Genomic DNA, 26946 nt, shown 5'->3' with positions numbered 1-26946 from the left:
GTCTGTCCGCAATTGAGTTTTAAGCGTGTAAGTGATTAGGATGGACTTCGATCTTTCAAATGTTTTGTTTGTCAAAAGTTGCACAATTTTGTGCCAAAAAACAAAAAATTGCAAAGTAGAACAATTCAACTCATGTGTAACTGCAAATTCATACAGAGGAGGTAACTTTTATATTTGTTTAAGTTATTTTTTGGCAGGTATATTGTGTGAAAAAGTTAGAGGTCCCCCTCATGAAATATTTTGGATCGGTCAGTCTTCACGCTGAACCCAAAGCCCAGCATCCATGCATCCCAGGCTTGTAAAATTCCTTTTGGACCTGTAAGGTGGTATCTACTACAACGGAAAGTCTGGGATTGAGTTTGATGGTTACTGCTCTAAGGGAGAATTCAAAAAATTTGGGGGGGGGGGGGGGGGGGGGGGGGGTAGAGGTTTCCAATTTTTTTTAGGGGTTCTTATTTTAGAAAAGGAGTCTCATTGGGGGTAGTCTGACATAACTGTGACACTGAAAACTGTCTAAATATAAGAAAATTAAGAGTGGCCGGTAGATGAAGCTTACATAACCCATTTTATATAATTGCAAGGCCTTTAGTCATGTTAGTCAGCACCAGATGGGACGAATCAGCGCAACTATTTTGGACCAGCAAATATTCACTTTTTGATATGGGACGAGCTCTGACGTCCCACGGCCCCAGCTTGTCTGGCAAAACAGCGGTTGGACAACAGAGTAATCTCAAACTAATTGGGGGATTCTGATCTTTAATTTCACAGTAAGATCTTCCACCACATTTATTTTGTGTCAGAAACCTCTGTTATGTCAAAAATTTACTCACAATCCTAACAACCGAGGCCTTATACTGTTGACTATCAAATACAATAAATTCTGCAGCAACTGTGATTATAATTGGATATACATTGTACATCATGTACATGTAACATTCAAAACTATTCAAGCTGAAAACCGACTGTCAGTATGGTCAGTTTAGATTAACATATTACGATGACTTTCATCTGAGGAAGTTGCGTAATCAATCAGCTGTTTTGTTTTATTTTCATGTCTTACAAGTCAATCAATTGTGCTTTTCGGTAATTAACGAAAGATTTATTATAAACATGTATATTTATTGAAATAAAAAAGGTGGAAAGACAATGGTAATGGAATCGCACTTCACCAAGAAATTGACCACTTCTCCCTAATCACTCTAGATTGGGCCCTGATTGAAGTACAAATGTATATTAACTATAAGGCCAATTAAAATTAATTGGTAGATTTTCATCACCGCCCGCCCCTCCGAAATCGTCCCGCCCCATTTTTTTAATTTTAAAAATCTTTCGTTATTTTAAAAAAAATACGATTTCCAGATTTTGTTCATTTCCATTTCCGGTAACCCTCAAAAATTTCGTTTCCTTCAGAACTTCCTGTTTCAAATTTCGGTTTTCGTATTTCTTCGAGTTATTTAAAATGATTCTGCAGCTCTATGATGACAAAATCATCTACCGAGAATAGAGATTGATTACGAGAAGGGTAGAAAATAATGGGTTTACAAGTAATACACTGTATCCAAGAACGCAAATGAAGACATAAAAAAAACATAGCTTAAAAAGACAAATAAATTTGGTGAAGGTAGTCGAACTGAAGAGAGCATTTCTCTATGTTTTTGCTGTCTACTAAAAATAGGTTTCTAAAGCAGCAATTACATGTGGAACAGTGGTTGCCAATTAGAGGTATTTATTTACCTTTGAAAAATTATATACGATTCCTTATACATCTATATACATGATATATTAAAGCTTATTATTACACTTAGCTTGCATATATGAAGAACAAGTCACAAGAGGGTTTCATAAGAAATAAAAATTAAAATATAAAATCCTCCCACTGCCCCATTTTTTTTCAAAAATTTGGATGAAAATCTACTAATTAATTTTAGTTGGCCTAATTCAGTAATTAATATAAAAATAATGGTGTACTCTACTTTACCAGATACATGTAGCTGATGCACACAGTGACAGCATTAATATATAAACATTCATCATCCACTAAGCAGTCTGTGATTTTAGATGTCTACTGCTGGTTCTGCACCTGGAGAGGTAAGTGTTGGTTTTAGTAAATTATAAACTTATATATGAACGAGATGAATATGATCGTGCTGATTAAACATCTAAATAGAAATATAGCAATCTGTATTTGACTAAATGTGGAAAAAAGGTATCATATGGTTTAAAATGATTGTACATGTAGTTTTGTCTTGCCTTGAAGACGTGACAAAGTTTAAACTTGTGTGTGCAGTTACCATCCACTGCTACACTTTGTTAAATTTGTGATTAGGTCAGTTTACAATGTATAATTTTTAACTAGAAAAAGTTATATTGGGATTTCATTTGCCTTTATCTTGAAATGAAATTAAAATTAAACACATATACATGACATATATACATTGTATATATTTTTTTTCAAGTCTACTGTTTCCCAAGTTGATTCAGCAGATGGCAAAATAGAAGCAAATCCTACTGAAGGACCAGAAAAGTTATGCATGTCTGCGGGGAACAGTGGCACAGTTGATTTAGATCTGTCAATAGATTCATCGTCAGATAAAAAGAAGAAAACTAGGAAGAGAAAAAGCAAAGAAAGACCAATTGCCGCTCCTGACGCCATTGATGTACTCCAGCCAGGTGTATTTATATCACCGGAAGGGACACAGGCATCAGGATATGATCGTCAATTGGACAAAACTGGTGAAAAATCAGGGGCAAGACCAAAAGTGGAAAGCAAGAAGGAGAAACATAAAGGTGGTCATGGTAGAACAGATCAGAATTCCCCAAGAGAAAGGTCAAGAGGTCAGATAAATCTTCAAAAGTTAGAAAATCCTTCTTCTCAAAAATCAAATGATAAGTTGGATTTCCATCAAGGATATCGACCTAATTCTTCAATCAATACCCAATATAGAAATGAAGGTAAACCAGGAGGTAGACCAGGGTCTGGTAAATCAAACAGACTTGATGGTCACGCAAGATCAGAAAATAGGCCTGGTTCAGGGTCACCATACAGACAGGAAACCAGAAATTCTAACAACCAGTATAGAAACAATGGTAGAGATCATGGTCAACCTTCTCCAGGACAAGGACAGTCTAGAAGAGATAGAAATGGGAACAGACAAAATCAGCAATACAGAAATACACCTGGTGGAAAGGGAAATAACTCCACTCCTAAAGGTAAAGACTGATAAGGGAAATAACTCTACACATAATTATTATATAAGGATGATAAATTGATTAGATAAAAACATGAGAGTGAATATGGCTATATGTTATGTTAGCTGTACATAGTACATGTAGTAGGATAAATAATAGGAGGAGCTTGTGACAAAAAGTTTGAAATGATAATTGCAGTATTCACAACTACTCTTTAAAAAATGAAAGCCAACAAATTGTAAATTAGATTATCTGCAATACTATTTATCAAAAACAGGGGGTTTCAATATACCCTAGGGGGGTTTGAAATACCATATGGGAAAAATGACTCCAGGGTCAAAAGGGTTCACTTTTTAGGGAGTGCAAAATACCATATGACACCAGTACTTGTAGAAATGGCTGTGGTCAATATCTTAATATATATATGCATTTAGTCATAATAGCAGTTGCCAGTGAAGTTTATATTGTGACTCATATTTTTATCAAGACATGATAAATGTAAGGGAAGCAAAGATATTCGATAAATTTTATACACAAATAGTCAAGTATCTTTAACCCTATGGAAAATTTCAGGCAGTTTTTATTGAATAAAAAAATTGGGAGTTAATTCCACTTGTCTTATTTGAGTTGATGTATATGCATGATATGTAAGCTTTAATAACACATATTTGCTTTATTGCAATTTTATTTTTACATGGTTTTGCATAGGACTGTTACATACATATTTGATATTACAAAGAAACAAAATTCTTGATGTGATTATTTCTTCTTCAGAAAATCAGAACTCAGCTCAAAGACAGGGAGATCGAAATACTCCAAGGACCTACCAAAATAAACCGAAACAAGTAAGACATTTTAGACTAAACATTATTCAAATTTGTTCATAAATCTATGAAGTAAGAATATAGTCTCTTGTTGCTGTTCTATTTTGCTTAAGGAAGATGGTTCTCTAGTCATTCTGACTTCCTCCATCAGTAAAAGCTAGCTGCCAGGATATCTAGATTATTATTTTAGCACAGTAAGAACAAAGAGGTTTTGCCATATCATGTGTTTAGGGGACAATAAAAGTTCCTTTGCATGTTAGTTTTAAAATTATCCATCAATTAAAACAGGCAAGATTGTTATAATACTCATAAAATGCAAACAATTTTATACACACCATCTGTTTTATATAGCCTCCTTTTGAACCCTACATGTCACCTGAAGATTTGCAGAGAGGACTGAAGCTGGGACACATTATACAGGTATACTTACCTTTACAATCAATACAGTTACTATTGAATGCTTAGGGACAACATAAAAAAATCAATGAAGGATAAAAAACTTAATTCAAATAGTTTGGGGTTGGGGGATGGTGTGTGTTGGGTGGGGGGGGGGGGGGGGGGAATCAATTTTCCCCAAACTAAGTTAAGAGGGTTAGATAGGGGTCAGTAAAAAAAAAAAACTACTGTAAAAGTACTGTTATTTGTGGGGTACCAATTTTCGTAGTTTTCATGGATGACTTTATCCACAAATTTAAGTGTCCAAGGAAATAAAACAACCATTGTCCAAATCAAGACAAGGAAAGATCCCCATCTGTAGGTTTGACTACTGATACGATCTAGAGAATATATTGAATAAAGCCAAATCTGAGAATACTTTAATAGCAGTCACAGAACTACAACCGCATGCAGGATTATACCTATTGAATCTTTAATAACCTAAACTGTACAACTTTTAATCTTTTAATTCTCATAAAAATATTTTTGATCGATGAAAGTCAGATTTCAGGTATTGATATGCTAGTATGATAAAGTGTTCATTTTATATCCTCATAGTTCTCGTACATATGGGAAATAATAATTTCATGCTGGGCTTGATTTTGATATGAATTATTTGACAATTCAAGATACGTTCATAGGATTTGTTTATGTTACTGTTTTCTTTAGATGACACACCTTTGATGGTCTTTAATCTGTTGATCACTTTACCAAGGGGTAATTAGTGTTATCACTACGATTTACACAGGTCAATGTTTAATTTGCAATTTCCTTCAATCCAGACTGTTTGTAACCAGGTAACCTACGTTTCTAAATGCTTTAATTTTTTTTTTAGAAAACTAAAATCCGCGAATTTAAAAATCTACGAACATGTAAATATTGCTCAAACCACGAAAATTGATTCCCACAAATTAAAGTACTTTCACAGTATATAAATTAAGTTTTTTATCCTACATTGAACTTTTGATGTCCTCCCTTACCTTTACAATTAAAACATGAGTTCCTGTACCATATATCCATTTTGAGATCAATGATGTTATTTTTCTTCATTAACTTTTGCCACTGCAAAAAATATCTTCAATATTATTGTATTGTGTGGTGTTTGCTTGAAACCAACAAACACATGTTTAAAACGGCATATAAAATGGATTCTTTGCCAAAATTTATATTTGTAGTGACTAATTACTGGAAAAATAGAAATAAGATAAAATGATGACAGTTAGTAATTAAGGACTGTGCATCATGTACATATTTTACCATAAAATTTAGGATGCAAATGGGAAATGTGTAAAAGATACCACTACCCAACAATCAATGAATGTATTTTACTTCAGATTTTTTATTTTTTCTAAAAATTAAACTCAAACATTTTTATGCCCCATTTATTATGCCCAACTTATGGGCATTATGTTTTCTGGTCTGTGCGTCCAGTCATTAGTCTGTCCATCTGTCCCGCTTTAGGTTAAAGTTTTTGGTCAAGTTAGTTTTTGATGAAATTGAAGTCCAACTTAGTACACATATATATGCATGTTCTCTATGATATGATCTTTCTACGGTAATTGTAATGCCAAATTAAAGTTTTTATCCCATTTTCATGGCAACTGAACATAGAAAATAGTAGTGCGGATGGGGCATCAATGTACTAGGGACAAATTCTTGTTTTTTTTACATTTAAAATAACATTTAAAGGATCCATTCTACTACATAACAAAGATACACAAAGTAAGCTAATATACAAATAATCATCTACATTGTATAAACATGGTTAATGGAAAACTGTATAGTTATGGAATGGAAATGAAGTAAATATATATAGATTTTTTTAAATATTTTTAATATTGTATTTTAGGGTCCAATAAGAATCAATCCTAAGAACTATGAAGAAGCCTATATACCTCATCCAGTAAGTATGATTAAAATAGGATAATTATAAATCAGATTGTGTTTCAAACTTGTATTGAGCAGGTCTAAACCGTTTATTATTAAATGATAAAGTCAAATTAGCCCTAATTTGAATAAATCAGCATGTCATACTCTGATGATGTTACCCTATCAATATATGAGTTAATATTGGGTTTCTGAAAGGGCTGAAACAAAACAAAAAACAATGAGACAACTATATCCACCAGAGCACAAATGACATGGATTTAAGCAATTAGAGGTCACTATAATACTTCAACAATGAGAAAACTCTATATTGTATAGTCCGCTATATAAAACAATGACATATTTCAAGTGACAAAGATAAAAGCAGTTATTGGTCATTGTAAGGCCTTTAAAAATATTAATTAGGAAACCTACTGTACAGTTACTGTAGCTATAAAAGGCCCCAACATGAGAGTATGCTTTCTTAATTAAACCTCATACTGTACAGTTACTGTAGCTATAAAAGGCCCCAACATGAGAGTATGCTATCTTAATTAAACCTCATACTGTACAGTTACTGTAGTTATAAAAGGCCCCAACATGAGAGTATGCTGTCTTAATTAAACCTCATACTGTACAGTTACTGTAGTTATAAAAGGCCCCAACATGAGAGTATGCTTTCTTAATTAAACCTCATACTGTACAGTTACTGTAGTTATAAAAGGCCCCAACATGAGAGTATGCTGTCTTAATTAAACCTCATACTGTACAGTTACTGTAGTTATAAAAGGCCCCAACATGAGAGTATGCTTTCTTAATTAAACCTCATACTGTACAGTTACTGTAGCTATAAAAGGCCCTAACATGAGAGTATGCTTTCTTAATTAAACCTCATACTGTAGTTACTGTAGCTATAAAAGGCCCCAACATGAGAGTATGCTTTCTTAATTAAACCTCATACTGTACAGTTTCTGTAGCTATAAAAGGCCCCACCATGAGAGTATGCTTTCTTAATTAAACCTCATACTGTACAGTTTCTGTAGCTATAAGAGGCCCCAACATGAGAGTATGCTTTCTTAATTAAACCTCATACTGTACAGTTTCTGTAGCTATAAAAGGCCCCACCATGAGAGTATGCTTTCTTAATTAAACCTCATACTGTACAGTTACTGTAGCTATAAAAGGCCCCAACATGAGAGTATGCTTTCTTAATTAAACCTCATACTGTACAGTTTCTGTAGCTATAAAAGGCCCCAACATGAGAGTATGCTGTCTTAATTTATGATATGTATTTATAGGGTGTCAAACCTTAAGAAAAATATTAAAGTTATAAAACAATTTGCGAATTTTATTTGATTAGTTTTGTTGGGATGTATATCAACCTTAGAGTTATTTTTTTCACAGGATGGTGTATCAGACATATTTGTTTGTGGTATGAAGGAAAGAAACCGAGCTTTGAATGGGGATATAGTAGCTGTTGTATTACATGACAGGGCTAACTGGAAGGTTTGCTTATTTATAAGACTTAGATAGATAATACTTAGTTCATCCTGCTAATTATAATGATAGACCATTTTCTTTTTTTCAGATATTTTCATTTATGGCACAAAATATATTGTTTTTTTAAAGGGTGCTTTTTTCCATAATTATAAAATTGATTTTGCTTATCATTAGATTATAACAGTTATGTTTATGACTAATTTACATCAATGTTAATACTTTGTTACAGTTTTATTATATTCTATACTATGTACATAAATGAAATTTTACAGTAAAATTTTCTTTGTATTTATTTGTACTTTCAAAATTATTGAAGATTTTAGCTTTTCATTTAGAGCATATAACTATTTTGATTTTAGATACATGTTAAAAATCTGAAAGATCTTGAAGAAAAGCATCAGGAAGTTGAATCCAGTATTAAACCAAATGAGGATAGTCACTCAGAGGTCACCCCAATGACACATGGTCAAATTCAATCAGAGGTCACCCCAATGACAAAAAGTCAAGGTGAATCAGATAGTGAACCAGATGTTATTATCGAAAGTGAAGAAATAATAGATTTGACGACTAATACCATAAGTGAGATCCAATCTGCAGCAAATTCATCTATATTATCTAAACAGAAAATAGACCAATCATCTAACAGCAAATCATTAACTGCTGATAAACTTTCCGTGTCATCATTAGGGACTAACAGTGTCTCATCATCATGTTCTAACAGTCAGGAAAAAACTTCTTGTGATTTAAAAAATGTCCAAGACATTACAAATCAGTTAGGAGACATTTCTATTGACGCTAAAGACATAAAAACAAATAAAACAGTTCCTAATACACCACAAAATGACAAGAACATGGGTAGTACTCCTTTGGCTGATAAGTCAACTACTCCACACAGTAAGACTGGGGATACGAAAGCAAGGAGTTCAAACAGGGGCCGAAACTCTTCTCAGAAAAAATACTCTACACTACAAGAAGTAATGAACGAAGGAAGTGATGTTGTTAAAAATCTCTTCTCAACAGATGATAAATCTAACTCAGCTAACCGAGCTTTACAAAGAACTGGAAAGGTATAATTTTAAAAATTGTATGATCAAAAATCAATTCTTCACTGTATACTTTATATGTATAATGAACATGAATTGTATGATACCTTGGGTTCAATGCTATTATCATTTGGAATATCATTTTTCAAGTATTTGGTATATAGACAAGGTGACTCACAAATTTATTATTAAAATGTTCAACGAAGTACAAGTTTTCTATACACTTTTTTTGCAGGCTTTTTAAAATGGAAATTTTTCCTTAATGCGGTATAGAAATATTACCTGTCAGTGTACATGTACTCCCCAGAGTTTTTTAGCATCATTGTAATGTGGTTCTTTATCATATACCTATATTATTTGAATGTGATACTATCTGAATTGATTTCCTTAGATTGTGTTCTGGTTGTGATGCTATATTTTTTAGAAAAAAGATGGTATTTCAAATTTCTTGTTTACCAAGATACTGTATAAAATATCTGGGGGAAAAAGTGCATGGAAGGTTAATTTAAAAATATATTTGAATAATAAATTTTGTCATTTATGTTGTTACAGGTTGTATCAATCATTGAACCTAAGCATTCTAGAGCCAGTACTGGACATATTCATCTAATGCCTGACAGAAATCCTGATACAGCCTTGTTTAAACCACTGGACCACAGGTTACCTAGAATTATGATACCCATGGAAAATTGTCCAAAAGGTAAGAAAAGATTATACAGGGTTCTCACTAAGGCTAGTCCATGAGCCCTAGGCCTGGACTCATCATTTCAAAACTGGTGAGATCAGATATGCATCAAAACTAAAATATTTTGTATAAACTGAACACAAATATCATCACTTTATAGGTGTCAGACCACCAATTACTCCCTCAAATTTAGAACGTATGTAAAAGTAGGCCTACTCGGGACAAAAAATAGTGCATTTGATGTCATTGTTTACTTAAACTACCCAACAAATTTGCAGAAATGAAACTTTTGGTGAAAGAGAAATATATTAAGACCATTTTGAGCCCAAATTTACTTGTCTATGAGTTGAAATTAAAAATTGAGGATTAATGCGCTCCATAGTATACTAATTTAAGATTTCAAGAAAACCAGGGGTTATTTTTAGTGGTACATCCATTCGGAAGGTCTCTTCTTTCTTATATGGCTTTAAAGGTATGTCGAAAATTGGCATGCAGAAAGGTGATACCTGTACGATTCAGGACATACCTGGTTTGTAAGAGGTTAAACTTAAGATAAAAAATTTAGAAAGCTATGAAAATTGCAAAATTTGGTTGAACAGGTAGGGACTTTTAATTGGTGGTCTGACACCTTTAAGGGAAATGCGCTGAAACCTCAAATTCAGAAAACAATTGATTTTTTTTACTTAACTGATCATATGAAGTGATAGTAGTCACATTTCAATCTTTTTTGGGGCAAAAAGTCACATATTGCAAACTTAGAGCCTTAAACTTGAATTTGTGCTATTTTTAGCTTTTCCCACCCTGACAATATGCTTTACATAAAAAAAAATGTCCCAAATTGTTATAAATGCACAGTAAGTTGTTTCTGTGGTATCAACATTAAAACATGGTTATTTTACTATCAAAAAAAGTTGTTGTCATCAAGATTTAATGAAATTATTTGATTTTTATCCCTTATATCATTGCGTCATAGCATGTATTTGGCAGATAACATAGCCTGATGTAAACATTGCAAAAACTCACAAAAATCCCATTTATTATCTCAAATGAAAGTTTTATACCTTAAGTTGTATCAACTGATAGTAAATAAAAACAGTTAAATGACCATGACTGCACTTTTGATCATTTAACAGTCCCATTACTTAAACCAGGTGTAAAAAAGGGGGGTCAATATTCCTTGACTCTTCAATACCTTGGATTTTTTACTTAACCCATGTTAAAAATTGTGGAAAGTCTTTTAAGTAGTAGAACAAACAAGAAAAAAATCAACAAAACTGATCTTGATATTGAAAGTTTATGTTCCTGTAGCCCAAAATGAAATTTTCAAGTATTTTCTATCAAAGTCATACATTACAGTCAGTTTAAATTGAGCTGTGAAATTTGTAATATAAGTCACATTATGCTCAGATAAGCTGTTTCTGACTTCAAATTGACTAAGGATTAAGAATAAAGCAAAGCAAAGATTTCTGAGCAACTTTTTTGGCTCTTTAGGTGTCAGACCACCAATTACTCCCTCAAATTTAGAACGTATGTAAAAGTAGGCCTACTCGGGACAAAAAATAGTGCATTTGATGTCATTGTTTACTTAAACTACCCAACAAATTTGCAGAAATGAAACTTTTGGTGAAAGAGAAATATATTAAGACCATTTTGAGCCCAAATTTACTTGTCTATGAGTTGAAATTAAAAATTGAGGATTAATGCGCTCCATAGTATACTAATTTAAGATTTCAAGAAAACCAGGGGTTATTTTTAGTGGTACATCCATTCGGAAGGTCTCTTCTTTCTTATATGGCTTTAAAGGTATGTCGAAAATTGGCATGCAGAAAGGTGATACCTGTACGATTCAGGACATACCTGGTTTGTAAGAGGTTAAACTTAAGATAAAAAATTTAGAAAGCTATGAAAATTGCAAAATTTGGTTGAACAGGTAGGGACTTTTAATTGGTGGTCTGACACCTTATAGCAATAGAATAAAAGAAATCTAAATTACATGTCATTACAGTGCTCTGTCATTCTATTAGGTCATGGAGCCTAAAAATTATAAATTATATTGCATAAAATATCTTCTTATTGTTGGGACTTACCATGGCCATAAATGATAAGTCCCTAGACTCGCCTTCAAAAATCCTTCGTGAGAACTCTGATTATATATGGTGTCATTATCCTTAGAAGAACCACTGAACCATATGTTATCTAGAATTATTATACCATTAGAAAATTAGCTTAAATGTTAGGAAAAGACTCATTGTAGATCAATGACTCAGGAATTAATGGTATTTTTTGGGGGGAATCTCGGAAATAATGTTTTATTTTTCAGGAATTTTGGATGTCACCCCTTCCTACATCCTTCCTCTATTGATTGAACCATTTTGCAAGTCAATCTAAAACATTTATTCTCACTGTTTGAAATTTATTGACCTTTAAATGATTCACAAAATCAATTGTAAAACACAAATTAAATGAAGCTGAACATCCATTCTTTCACATATGATAATTAATAAATTAAAAAAAATACTATTTTCTTGGATGGACTTATTAATAGTTGTGACTAATTGCACTTGTACATGTGTTATTGTGAGTGTCAAGTTGTTGTCTTTTTGACACATTCCTCATTTCAATTTTCAATTTCATGAAAGAATATTAATATTTATTAGTTACTGAAAATTAATTTTGCAACTGACAAATTTTTTTTAAGTCTGTCGGTCAATGATAAAATGACTTACTGCCAATGACTGTGGATTCATTTATTTTCGTGGATACCAATTTTAGTGGATTGCTGAAAACTTACCTTTTCATGGTTTTGCCATATTCTGCACACAAACTGATAGTAAATTGATGATTCATTGAACATTTAAATTCATGGTTCACCAGTATCCACAAAAACCACGAAAAATAATGAATCCACAGTAAATTGGAAAATGGCTGTTATTACTTTGTATAGTTGGGAGAGTTATGATGTTAGATTTTGATATACACAATTTTCTTTTATTCAGATTTCACCGTACGGCCAGAAGATCATGCCAACACTCTGTTTATATGTAGAATAACTGAATGGAAGGAAGACTCTATGTATTCTCATGGGTAAGATATCACTGAATTCATTCTTAACAATTTTCCTTGTCCATTTTGATTTATTTTTGCGCTAACTTCCTTTCAATTTTTTTATATAGTGATTTTGTGATGATACAATAAAAAGATGGATAGACAAATTACAGCTAAATTCAACAAAGACTTCTAAACATGACATTGTCCTAAACATTTAAGAAATATTTGCCACTGGACATTAAGCACCAAAACAATCTATCAATCAATCAAAACAAAACTGGAAAATCCGCACTATATCAGATATAGATAAAGACTTCACTAACAGAATTCCTGACTAGGGACAACCATATTAACTTATGCAAGGTCAAACTAATTCTTCAGGTTCCTAACCTTTTTTAACTTGATCATCTCATTTGAATTATATTGATCAAGTTAAATTAGGGTTGAGTAAAAAATTATGTTGTTTATTGACATATACTCCTGTTCCTTTCTATGATATAATTCAGTACATGTAATTTATTTACAGACTTCAGTATTTTTTTATATATTTACAGAGAATTAATGAGGAGTTTAGGAGAAGCAGGAGAAATAGAACCAGAAACAGAAGGAATCCTGATAGAAAATGATGTGGATTACTCAGAATTTACAGAGGAGGTGTGTTAAAATATAATTTAATTTTCTGGTCTGTGCCTCTGTTCGTCAGTTCGTTCGTCCGTTCGTCCCGCTTCACCTACGATAGTAGATCTAGAGGGGCATTATGTTTTCTGGTCTGTGCCTCATGTTCCCTACGATATAATCTTTCTAATTTTTATTCCGAATTAAAGTTTTGATCCCAATTTCACGGTCCACTGAACATGGAAAATTATAGTGTCAGTGGGCATCCGGGTACTATGAACACATTCTTGTTTTACTTTATCTTGTTCTAGTTGAATTTGCAGCAATTATTTTTTTATGAATTTATAACTTGCTTGGTGTACTTAGATAGGGGAAGATCAATATTCATTATTTATTTGACTGGCAAAAGTGAAAACACAATCTCTTTCCTTAATTAATTAGTTTAATTTGCAGTGACAAGTTTAATTTGAAATTAATGCAATAGTTATGAAAATAAGGATATGTGGTATGATTGCCAATAAGACAACTATCCACCAAAGTTTTAAAAAAAAGTGGACGTAAGCAATTATAGGCAACCATACAACCTTCAACAATGAGGTACAGTGCAATTTGTAACATTGAACAGCTGGCTACCACTCATCATAGATCTTTTATTTGGAAGTAGAGATAAAAACAAATCTGCTTAAAAAGTAAAAGCAATAATTGTTCCATAGTACTGAGCAATCTGGAATAAGTCCTGTTAACATAATAACAATATCTAGATAGATATAAGAAGATGTAGTATGAGTGCAAATTAGACAAAAGAGGGGTGAAAGACACCAAAGGGACAACTCTCTATCCAACACACAATTTGTAAAAGTAAACCATTATAGGTCAAACCATTCAAACAGGAAAACTAACGGTCTAATCTGTATTAGAAATGAGAAACACTTATGAATTGCATCAACCTAAGACAACTACTGAACATAAGATTCCTGACTTAGGACAGGTGCAAACAAATGCAGCGGGTTTAAACATTTTAAAATATACCAACCTTCACCTTTATCTATTGTTTTAATTACAGATGTTGAGTACCTTGCCAGTACATTCATTACCATGGCAGATCCCTGAGGGTGAGATTACTGGACGACGAGATTTCCGTCAACAATGTGTGTTTACTATAGACCCTGCCACAGCTAGAGATCTAGATGACGCTCTTTCCTGTGAAAAACTTGAGGATGGTAAATAGATTTAAGATATTATGTCAGCTCAGGAAGCCGAAAATGAAATTTGTGCTGCTAAAACAAGCAGCCCTGTAAAATCACATCTTGCATTTTAGATTTAATTTCAGATGATTATGAAATAGAATATTTAAAAAAATATTTTACTCAACTGTGCAATTAATTTCAGGACTTTATATTTATAGAGTTAAATGGTAAATAAGTTGTCTTATAAAATTTGGTTAAGGGTAAAAAATCCAGAAATAGATATGAGAATACAGCTATAGATTTTATCACCTTTAAAATGTATTTACAATTATTTATATGATTATCACTCTGACTGAATAAGATTTGTGCATCTTGATATTTTTGGATTATTATTTTAGGTACTTATAATGTGGGAGTACACATAGCTGATGTCAGTTATTTCCTGAAAGAAGACACATCTCTAGACAAAAGAGCCAGATTCAGGGCTACAAGTGTTTATCTAGTTCAGAAGGTTAGGAAAACATAATATCTCTTATACCAAGTGCTGAAAGTGATAATTGTGTTTCATTATTATACATGTTAAAAGAATTGAACTAAATTATCAGTGACAATGCCTGTTGAAATAAGTTAATTTATTATATTGAAATATTGGAACTGAGTTCATATTGCACAGTCCCATTTCTGTATGTTTAAAACACTTTCCTATATTTTCAAAATTTTGATTTAATCTCAATTTTCCTATATAAAATGTTAATCATCTAGATCAAAAGATGCCTAGACTTGTCTTAAATACATTTTTGATTCCAGGTTATACCTATGTTACCCAGAATTCTGTGTGAAGAGTTGTGTAGTTTGAATCCAAACCAAGATAGGCTGACATTCTCTGTTGTATGGAATATGTCTGAGAAAGGGGAGGTAATTACATTGTATTTTGCTTTTTCCCTGAAATGCTGATGATACTATAATCTTATTAATCTATGAAAAAAATTACATGTGAAATATATGTCAGTAAGAAATTTACTGAAAAAAATGCTGTTATATTAAACTTGTAAGCATTTGCATGGTAAAACCCTCAAAATTTAATAGAAAAACTCTGCATATATTTATATTTATGTAAAAACGTTTTGCAATTAAATGCACCAAAATTCAACAAATGATCATTCCTAAATTTTCAATAAAGTTACTTACATTTTGAAATACTTTTTGTGTTGTTTCACATAACATAATTTCTTATACTGCTCTACAAACTAAAAAGCCTAATCAATATTATTGAAATATATATGTGTAGATCAGAAGGGAAATAACTTTACATACATAAGAAATGCTTTTCATTCATAGATATATGGAGAATGGTTTGGCAGAACTGTGATCAGATCTTGTGTCAAACTTAGCTATCAACATGCTCAGGTAACTATACAAATATTGGCATGCTCAAGTAACAGAAATGTGTAAAACTTATAATTAGATAGCATTATACGCTGGTAACATGAATATATTGTTATGCTTAATAAGGTACACCATATATCATGTATATACAGCTTGACACCAAAAATCTCTCATTTTCTAGAAAATAACATTAATGTTCTAGAAATTATTTTCTAGAAGATTCTGTCTACTTTCCTATTGTTTAAAGTGATAATATTATCTTTGTAAGAGCTTTTCCAATGTATTTAAAGAATATTAAAAAAAAACACCATCAAATAATTCTATCGTTCATGTTGTTATTAGATAATTATACCCCCGCTTTGAAAAAAAGGGGGGTATACTGTTTTACCCTTGTCTGTCCTTCCGTCAGTCCGTCCGTCCCATGAATATTTTTCGTCACATTTTTCTCAGGAACTACACTACCAGGATTTCTGAAATTTGGTTTCAGACTTGATATAAGTCAGCTATACTGTGTGATGCGTTTTCAGATTCATCACTCGACAACTTCCTGTTTACCGAACACTTGTATCATTTTTACACCTGATAGCCAAGTTGAAAATTTTCGTCACATTTTTCTCAGGAAGTACACTACCAGGATTTCTGAACTTTGGTTTCAGGCTTGATATAAGTCAGCTATACCTTGTGATGCATTTTCAGATTCATCACTCGACAACTTGCTGTTTACCGAACACTTTTATCATTTTTACACCTGATAGCCAAGTTGAAAATTTTCGTCACATTTTTCTCAGGAAGTACACTACCAGGATTTCTGAACTTTGGTTTCAGGCTTGATATAAGTCAGCTATACCGTGTGATGCATTTTCAGATTCATCACTCGACAACTTCATGTTTACCGAACACTTGTATCATTTTTACACCTGATAGCCAAGTTGAAAATTTTTCGTCACATTTTTCTCAGGAACTACACTACCAGGATTTCTGAAATTTGGTTTCAGGCTTGATATAAGTCAGCTATACCGTGTGATGCGTTTTCAGATTCATCACTCAACAACTTCCTGTTTACCAAACACTTGTATGATTTTACACATGATAGCCAAGTTGAAAATTTTCGTCAAATTTTTCTCAAGAACTACAATACAAGGATTTCTGAAATTTGGGTAAAGGGTCAATATAAGTCATCTATACCGTGTGATGCATTTTCAGATTCATCACTCAACAACTTCCTGTTTACCAAACACTTGCATATTTTTACACTATTAATATTATCCACTTGCGGCAGGGGTATCATCAGTGAGCAGTAGCTCACAGTTTCACTTGTTATTTATGTTTAATGTAACGTTATACCATTTTACATTCCATTGTTTTGATAATTTAATGAATATTTCTTGTTTTATTTTAAAATTTTACAGGGTTTTATAGAGGAACCAGAAAGAGAATGGACAGAAGAAGAATTACCACCAATATCTGATGGATATCCAATCAGTCAAATCAAAGACACAGTACATAATCTACAACTGGTAATAATTTCACCTCTACCAACTATATATTATATTAAACATTCATAAAATAATAATTCAAGAAAATTATTTGTGCTTGTAACATTTGCAAGTATAACAGCTGTTTTGTTGAAAATAATGCATTGAAATAAGAATTCATATCAGGATTTATCGCAAAGTTGCTATATTTATAATGGAACTGACTAAAGGCCAAAAACACAAATTAATAGTATTGTCAGGCAATGCCAAGTGTTCCTAATCCATGTCACATGTGGCACGACGGGTGCCACATGTGGAGCAGGATCTACTTACCCTTCCGGAGCACCTGAGATCACCCCTAGTTTTTGGTGGGCTTTCGTGTTGTTTATTCTTTAGTTTTCTATGTTGTGTCATGTGTGCTATTGTTTGTCTGTTTGTCTTTTTCATTTTTGGCCATGGCGTTGTCAGTTTGTTTTCGATTTGTGAGTTTGACTGTCCCTTTGGTATCTTTCGTCCCTCTTCTATTGAGGTAAAAAAAAACATAATTTGAGACTGATGAAATCTGGAAACTCTTTGTTCATTATTTCAATATTATTCTCATATTACAAATAATAGTCGCGGGACATGAAACTTTTAATAAAGATTTAAAGCTTTTATCATTCAGTTTCTAATGAGATTAAGCACTAAATTGACATCTTTTTGATAATAAAACATACAATGAATCAGATTACCAAACAAAAATTATGACTCAAATGCTCAACTTATTTAGAGATTATTCAGACTTTCCAAATTTATCATATTTCCTACACTTGTTTAATTCAGATAGCTAAGAATTTACGGAAAGCCAGATTTGATGAAGGGGCTTTAAGATTGGACCAAGTGAAGTTGCAGTTTACGCTAGATCAAGTTACTGGAATGCCTAATGGTTATAGTGTATATAAACAGAAGGATAGTAATAGGTAAGTTTTGTGTTGTAATATATCATAGAAATAAGAAGATGTGGTATGATTGCCAATGAGACAAATTTCTACCCAAGTCACAATTTGTAAAAATTAAACAATTATAGGTCAATGTGCATCTTTCAACATGGAGCCTTGACTCACCCTCAACAGCAAGTAATAAAGGGCCCCAAAAATTACTATGTAAAACCATTCAAATGGGAAAACAAACGGTCTAATCTATATAAAAAATGAAAAATGAGCCACATCAACAAATGGCAATCACTGAACAACAGGTTCCTGACTTAGGACAGGTGTAAGCATATGGAGCAGGTCTTAACATTTTAACTTGAAGTAGTGGTGTAACATTACAATATAGAAACACACATACATGAATCTATGAATAGAACTAGTACTAATACACATCAGAAAATTATTATACAGAAAATAACAAAATTAATGTACAAAATGTAAGTGCTTTGGAAAACATTACTTAGAGTGCTTTTTAGAGTAGAGAAAAAAAAAACAGTGATAGTGTAAGATTTTGACTCTAGAACAAATGTTTTCTGCTGAATCACTGCTTGACGAAAAACCACTTGATTTAGAACATTTGACAAATAAACAGAATCACAAATGTATATAGAGCTAAATTTTGTTTAGGTTGGTAGAGGAATTTATGTTACTAGCTAATATGGCAGTTGCTCACAAGATAAAGAAAGATTTTCCAAAAAAAGCATTCTTAAGACGCCATCCCCCACCACAATCCAAAATGGTGGATGATTTGGTAAGAATAGTTCAAGAAGTTTTAATACAATTAGTCTTTTCTGTATAAATTGCTACCAGAAGGTGACAAATTATATACAATGTACATACAAAATATCTTAAACATGCTCCTTTTAATAGATAATTAAACACTTTTTATTTGGAATTTGACTCAACAATAATAGTTTATGATCTGTTTTATTAATTAGGTTTATGCCTCTGCTGTAGCGGATAGGTAATTTTTTTTGTGCATTTGTTGGTTACGAGCTTACTTTGACAGGTGCAAAAAGAAAATTTGTACAAGTAGTGAGATTTTTTTTAAATGAATTAATTTAAGTAGAATTAGAATGTGTACTTCCATATCAATTGAGCATTCAAACATTTTATTTTTTTAGCTCACCTGGCCCGAAGGGCCAAGTGAGCTTTTCCCATCACTTGGCGTCTGTCGTCCGTCGTCGTCGTCCGTCGTCCGTCGTCGTTAACTTTTACAAAAATCTTCTCCTCTGAAACTACTGGACTATCTATCTGTCCTGAAATTTTCAGATGAATCTGACAACCTGTTGTTGGGTTGCTGCCCCTGAATTGGTAATTTTAAGGAAATTTTGCTGTTTTTGGTTATTATCTTGAATATTATTATAGATAGAGATAAACTGTAAACAGCATTAATGTTTAGCAAAGTAAGATTTACAAATAAGTCAGCCTGACCAAAATGGTCAGTTGACCCCTGAAGGAGTTATTGCCCTTTATAGTCAATTTTAACCATTTTTTGGTAAATCTTAGTAATCTTTTACAAAAATCTTCTTCTCTGAAACTACTGGGTCAAATTAAACTAAACTTGACCACAGTCATCATTGGGGTAACTTGTTTAAAAAATGTGTGACGTGACCTGGCCAATCAACCAAAATGTTTGCCACGGCTAATAATAGAACATAGGGGTAAAATGCAGTTTTTGGCTTATAACTCAAAAACCGAAGCATTAAGAGAAAATCTGACAGGGTTTAATTGTTTATCAGGTCAAGATCTATCTGCCCTGATGTTTTCACATGGATCGGATAACCCGTTGTTAGGTTACTGTCCTGAATTGGTAATTTTAAGGAAATTTTGCCGTTTTTTGTTATTATCTTGAATATTATTATAGATAGAGATAAACTGTATACAGCAATAACGTTCAGCAAAATAAGATCTACAAATAAGTTTACATGACCAAAATAGTCAATTGACCCCTTAAGGAGTTATTGCCCTTCATAGTTAATTTTTAACATTTTTCATAAATTTTTGTAAATTTTTAGAAAATATTTTCCACTGTAATTACTGGGCCAAGTTCATTATAGATAGAGATAATTGTAGCAACAAGAATGTTCAGTAAAGTAAGATCTACAAACACATCACTATCACCAAAACACAATTATGTCATGAATTTATCCGTGTCCATTGTTTAATATGCACAAGACCAAGGTGAGCGACACAGGCTCTTTAGAGCCTCTAGTTTATATTTTAGGTTGAACTGTGCAGTAACTTAGGTTTCCCTATTGATCCTTCATCAGCAGGTACATTACAGGTAATATTTGATCCTTCATCTGCCGGTACACTACAGTTAAATATTGTGTATATATAGTGATACGGGTTTATATGTATATGGCATAGAATGATATCTTATGTAAGGGAAATAAAATGTACTTTTATTGCTCGGGGCTCAGATGAAAGTTCATGATTGTTTCTGGCCTTAAGAAGTCTGAGTAAAGATATTTTTTTTTCTTTTTTTTTTTTCACTTTTTTGATATTTATTTAATTTATGAATGCAAAAATAATTTAAGAAACATTGATACCAAAAAGAATTATTATGTTTTCACAGTATTTCTGATTCTTGTAGAGATCTCTATGGAGATATGCTGATGATGATAACATGTCTGTAGCCAGGATGCAGGTTCTTGTCAGTATGTGTTCTAAACCAATGCAGGTAAGGAATTCAGTAAAATTTTATTTTAATACTTTGTCTTGAAAACGATTAAGTTAATTTATTAATGCAGTGTCAAATTATCATAGAACTGCCTCAATAGTCTTGTGCTTCCTTACTTAAATTGAGTGGAAGTAATGTAAAGTTTGGACCAGGCTAGATCAAATTAAAGAATTTAAAATGTATAATGGCTGCTTTCAAACTAAGTATAAGTATTAAATAATAAAGTATGGGTGTGTAGGATGATATGTCACATAAACTAGCATGTTACAACAAACTAAAATTGTCAGTTAAATTGTAAGCATGATGTTTTCTTTTGACACTAACATGTTTCATTCTAAAAATACACTTAAAACGCATGTTATATTCTGACAGAAAAGTTATGTAATATTCTGAAAATACCTATAATTTTATCTGCTGGATGTAACTACCATAAACAAATTAATCATTACATGCCTTAGAAGGTTACAGGTTGTATCAAGATGAATCAACATGATAAACTGAAAAACAAAAATAGTATTGTTTTAATGCATTGATTTATTTCTATTTCAGTATGTACATCTGTATTAGATAAACTCAAATTCAAAAATATTAATGTCAAATTTTATGATTTATTTATATTTTTAGAATGCAAAGTATTTCTGTACTGGTTGTATTGATGATGAAGAACTGTATCGTCACTACGCCTTGAATGTTCCTCTATATACACATTTTACTAGTCCTATCAGGAGATATGCTGATGTAATGGTCCATAGGACTTTAGGTGCTGCTTTAGGTGAGTTATATAAGCTAGCTATATATATAGTGAGACATTCAAAGAAAGGATCTTTAAATTCCAATCTATATTGTTTGATCAGTCCAAGTGAAATCTCTGAACTTAAAATTATTTGCTTATGCCTACAGGATTCCTGAAATTGTATCAAAATGTATGCAGAAAAGGATTTGTAATTATCTATACCAAATTACATTCCAGCACATTATTTCCGTTTCAGGTTACTCTGATCTGAGTGAAAAATCTATGGTTGCCATACAGAGTATTGCTGAGAATTGTAACGACAGAAAGACTAACAGTAAACGAGCATCAGAATTAAGTTCAGAACTGTTCTTTGCTGTCTTTGTCAAGGTGAGTAGACTACATGAAAATCACAAGGAAACTTCCAATACCTTTACTTAATATTTGTTCTTAATCTATTTTCTTTATACAAAATTGAAGAAATGTGGTATTATTGCCAATGAGACAATTATTCATTAATTGAATATAATATTTTGGAAACTAAAATTGAGAAAAAAAAACAGTTTGACCTCTAGGTATCTCTTTGTAACTTGTTTGCTCTATAAATTTATAGGCAAATTACAGTTTTAACACAAATTTCATGGTTTTCAATGAATATGGACATGTGAGTGGGGTAAAGTGTCAGTCACATATTTCTTTTGTAATTATAATAGTTATATTATATTTATGCAGACTGCTGGTCCGTTTGAAGAAACAGGCATGGTGATGGGAGTATTAGACAAGGCATTTGATGTCTTTATACTCAAGTTTGGAGTTACAAAGAGAGTGTACTGTGATGTTAGTATTTACTAATTATATCATTAATACTTAATATTTGCCAAATGAATGTTGAAAAATGTGAAACATTGATTTTACATGATTAATAAGAACCCAGAACATATAGAAGTCTATTATAATATTTTTTTTGTATAGATTGCTTGAAATTCAATCAAAATCGTATGGTACTGACTTGATACATAAATCTTCCAAGGTGTATCACTACCTATTAGATACACAAAATATATCCTATCCATGAACTTTTCAAGAAACATATCAATGAAATATAATATGCTTAGATAGTCAAGTCACAAAACGATGTAATACTTGTCAAAAAAATTACATAACCTTTGGAAGGTGCAGGAATCTAATATCTGTTCTTAAAATATCAATGATGCCATTGTAAAGTCATCTTTAAAATTGGAGTTATCTTCCTTTGTCCAAAGATATAGTTAAATCAATTACATAAATGCTTTATACAATGCAATATTTAATTTGACTTCCCACTAATAAATAAAAGTGATCTTTACCTTTCAGTACTTACAAGCACTTAATTATGTGATTTACGGTTACAACATGTCTTTTATTCAAAAAATTAAAAAATATAAAGGTGCAAGTTCTATCTAAAGTGAGTGTTTGTAAGTTTCATGGAGTTTTCTATTGTTTGGAGTAATCACCTGTATCCCACTAGCCAGTGCTTGTAATTGATAAAGATATGATATTTTTCTGATGTTTCCCTACTTATTTGTTACCTTCCATGTCTAAGATTGAAGGTTAAAGAATTTAAATAAGACTGATTTGATTTAGATGCATATTTCATAATGCATATTGTTTTGTAGAAACTAGCTATTAAAGATAAATTACATACAAAAGAACAGAAGAATCCAATTCTAACTTTATACTGGGAACCAACAGAAGAGAATGGTACAGGAGCAGTACAGAAAATATCTATATTTACTATAGTTACCTGTGTATTAAAACCAGGGGAGTTACCTCTTCAGTGGATGGTAAGTTAAATCAACATCAAAATAAAATTTCTGCAATTTTCCAGAGTTACAACCAAGAGGCATTACCTCTGTAGTGGGTATATGTTAACCTGTATTATATAGTCTACAACAGATAGGTGAACGATATTAGAGTGACCATTAAAGTGGAAAACAAAATGACAATGTCGTGTCAAAAAAAGAAAAAATGACATAAGTACATACAACAGTACACAGAATACTTCATAGAAAACTAAAGACTGAGTAACACAACCCCACTGAAAACAGGTTGTGATTTCAGGTGCTCAGGAAGTGTAGGCTGATCCTGCTCAACATGTGACACTGGTTGTTTTTCAATTTATATTTATATTACAATCATGTTAATGACCTATACAGTGTATGGAAACATATTTTGAGGGGGGTAGGAGGGGTCCTGATCCCGAAATCCCGGACTTTAAAACATGAAATCCTGAGGTCCTGAATAATAAAAATAATAAAACCAGCAATCCTGAAATTCGAAAAAACGAATTTCCAGATCCTGAAAGTGTTAATCCCAAAATCCCACACTTAAAAGCACCCAATCACGGAGTCCTGATAAAGGTCCTTCCCCCCAATATTTAGCCTTCTGTTAAAGTCTACACTTGACTTCTATATTGATACCATCACATTAACAGTACTTCAACAGAGTACAGTAAATTCATACTTAGAAATATACACTTCGAAGCTACATTTACAGGGAACTTTATATCAACACTATATCCTTGGCACTGTAGAATAAGGTTCATTAAAAGATTATATCTTACAATATTGGTATGCAGAAAGAAAACCTAATGTTTAAGTTTCATTAAAATGCTTTATGTACTAGCCACAAAAAACACATTCTTGTTTACTGTTATATTTAGAAGCACAAAATAATGCATTGTTGTTCTTTTTTGCTTTCAGGCCATCATAAAACCACCTGCAGTCTGAAAATATAAAACTGGAACTTTGAAAATGGTGTACCAGTGGAAAAATGTCAGTTCAGGAGAAAATAACTGGCAATGGAGGAAATAAAGATGTGTACTTATCATAAAACTATTACAGATCTTAAAAACATTAGAAATTTGATAAATAGTGCTTTAGTTTTATTCTCTTAATTTTATTATATGTTTTTCTTTGAAATGTATTTATTCGTGCTAGTTTTTATGTGACATTGGAAATAAAGTTGGAATAAAAAATGTATTGTAGATTTGGAATAAATCTATTAAATGATCAGTATTGAAAAAAAATTCTTTAGACTTTTATGGTGCTAATCAATGATTCAAAGGGTTTGTTTTATCAGTGACGTCAAACTAAAATTCATTCAAGGTTTATAAAACACTTTTTTTCCCCGTAATTTCTTTTGCTAGTAAGTTGTAAATGTATGTGCAATAAAAATTGAAATCTTTAGATCACCATTCTTTTGTTTGCAATTTTTGTATATCTTGGGAAAATTTTCATTTGGTTAATAAAAAGTTTTGAACAGAAAACATAGGGAGGGATACATTTTATTTTTGTTATTTGGCAAAATTACCAGTATGTTAAATGGATGATTTTGATAATTATCTCCACTTAAATGTAACAGTCATATATATAAAGCAAGAATAAAAGTATCTGGCAAAATTACAGATTCTTTGATATTACTATATTTTGATATTTCAAAAATATTGTAAAGGATTTGTGTAAAAATAAGCACTGTGATGTTTAAGAAATTATATTTTCAAGATATTGTTCAAGAATTTAAGAAAATGGTAAATTTATAATTTGAATATCCAAAGCTAAAATATACAACTTAAGAAATGATGTTTCCAAGATAGTATCAACAAGTTCTATCTTAAACTTTATTGTTCAAGAATTTAAGAAAATGGTAAATTTATAATTTTAATATCCAAAGCTAAAATATACAACTTGGCAGCTCCCATTAATTCCCATCGTTTTTCTAGGTTACCCTACGCATTAGTTATCAACTTAATGGTGTCAAATCAATTGGAAAGTATCGCCTACATTTCATTGGTTTAAAGAAGCAGACACCCCCCCCCACATAAGTGTACTTTAAAGGTTTTATCCTTTTCACAATAAATCTAACAATTGAAATTGATTGTAAGTTATATTGATAAGTATTTCTATTATTCAGACTTTTATGTGAAAAGGGTTGCTGAATAAGAAGAATTAATAACATAAGTGAGAATTTTGTTTTGATAGGATTGAGAGGTTGAACGATTGTTAATGATGTATTTATGTTTACATTTTAATGTAACAAAACGAATTGATGTCAAAAAGATCATGGAATAAAATTATTTAAATTTATATTATATGTCAATGTTGCCATGCATGTGGCATATAAAAAAGGCTGGTTTTAAAAACTAGATTTGATATAAAGACTCCACAAAATTACAAACATACAAAAAAGGAAAATAACAAATTATTTAATTCTGAGGAAAATCATGAACATAACCAAATAGCAAAATCTAAAGCTCAAACACATCAAACGAATGGATAACAACTGTCATATTCCTTACTTGGAACAGGCATTTTCTTTTGTAGAAAATGATGGATAAAACCTGGTTTTATAGCTATCTAAACCTCTCACTTGTGTGACAGTCACATAAAATTTTGTTATATCAACATCAATGTGTGAACAAAACAAATACATAATAAGAAAAAATGTCAAAATAGGGCATAGAAGTCAACATTGTGTTATAATTACTATAAAACATACAAACAAAGAAACAAAGAAAAAACAAAAGGGCATTTAGACAAAAGACAAAAACAGAAAACATCCCAATACACAATGACTGGATGGATAAGTACCAAGCCTCATCAAATAAACATCAACAAAAATAGACTAAACTGTAAAAGTAATAATTTTCACAGACAAATAAAAGAACTCTATAACACGTAGCTACTATGATAAACAACATCAGTAACAAGAATCAATAATCAAAATCAGACCATGTGAATTTGATAAGGAATCCTATACCCAATTTTAAGTTCTTTGATTACAGATATTATGTGTCAGAAACCTATTATGTGTCAAAAATTTAGTTACAATGTAAATTCAGACCTGTATGAAGAGTGAATATTGTGTCCATTTTGGCCCCAACTTTTCAGGGTTGGACATCTGGGGTTGTATCCAGCTGCGCTCAGCTAAGCAATTTATTTAAACATAACCCTGATTCATCAACTTTCTGCTCTGACACGGTTAATACAAACCAACCTACATGGGTGAAATATGAAGTATCCATTGAATGTTGTTTTGGTTCCCGTTAATTCCCAAAATAGAAATGAATGACATTCAATTGAATTGACTTAATATCACCTTCAAATGTTTTTATAACTTTGAATTAGTTACTTTTCAAACAAAAAACAGCCAAAATTGCCTGATATTTAGAGAATGTCAATAATATTTAAATGTGAGCTAATACATTTTGTGCAATACCTTACCAATATTCGATATGAGCGTCACTGAAGAGTCTTATGTAGACGAAA

General features: G+C 31.7%; 1 protein-coding gene across 1 annotated transcript; it reads left to right on the top strand.

Moving 5' to 3' along the window:
* Positions 1 to 25764, top strand: LOC139500633 (DIS3-like exonuclease 2). Its single transcript, XM_071289390.1, has 25 exons — positions 1 to 161; positions 1982 to 2088; positions 2457 to 3210; positions 3964 to 4034; positions 4365 to 4433; positions 6298 to 6351; positions 7719 to 7820; positions 8174 to 8881; positions 9410 to 9557; positions 12539 to 12626; positions 13145 to 13244; positions 14269 to 14425; positions 14791 to 14903; positions 15200 to 15307; positions 15731 to 15799; positions 17188 to 17295; positions 18076 to 18212; positions 18852 to 18975; positions 20452 to 20511; positions 20824 to 20910; positions 21535 to 21682; positions 21900 to 22030; positions 22373 to 22477; positions 23296 to 23463; positions 24382 to 25764. Exons 2-25 carry the CDS (start codon positions 2059 to 2061, stop codon positions 24406 to 24408), a joined length of 3666 nt encoding a protein of 1221 aa, XP_071145491.1. The 5' UTR covers positions 1 to 161; positions 1982 to 2058; the 3' UTR covers positions 24409 to 25764.
* The last annotated feature ends 1182 nt before the right edge of the window (positions 25765 to 26946 follow it).

Source organism: Mytilus edulis, chromosome 13 (genome assembly GCF_963676685.1).
Source record: "Mytilus edulis chromosome 13, xbMytEdul2.2, whole genome shotgun sequence".
Classification (NCBI taxonomy): domain Eukaryota; kingdom Metazoa; phylum Mollusca; class Bivalvia; order Mytilida; family Mytilidae; genus Mytilus; species Mytilus edulis.
This window is presented reverse-complemented; position numbering and strand designations above follow the sequence as displayed.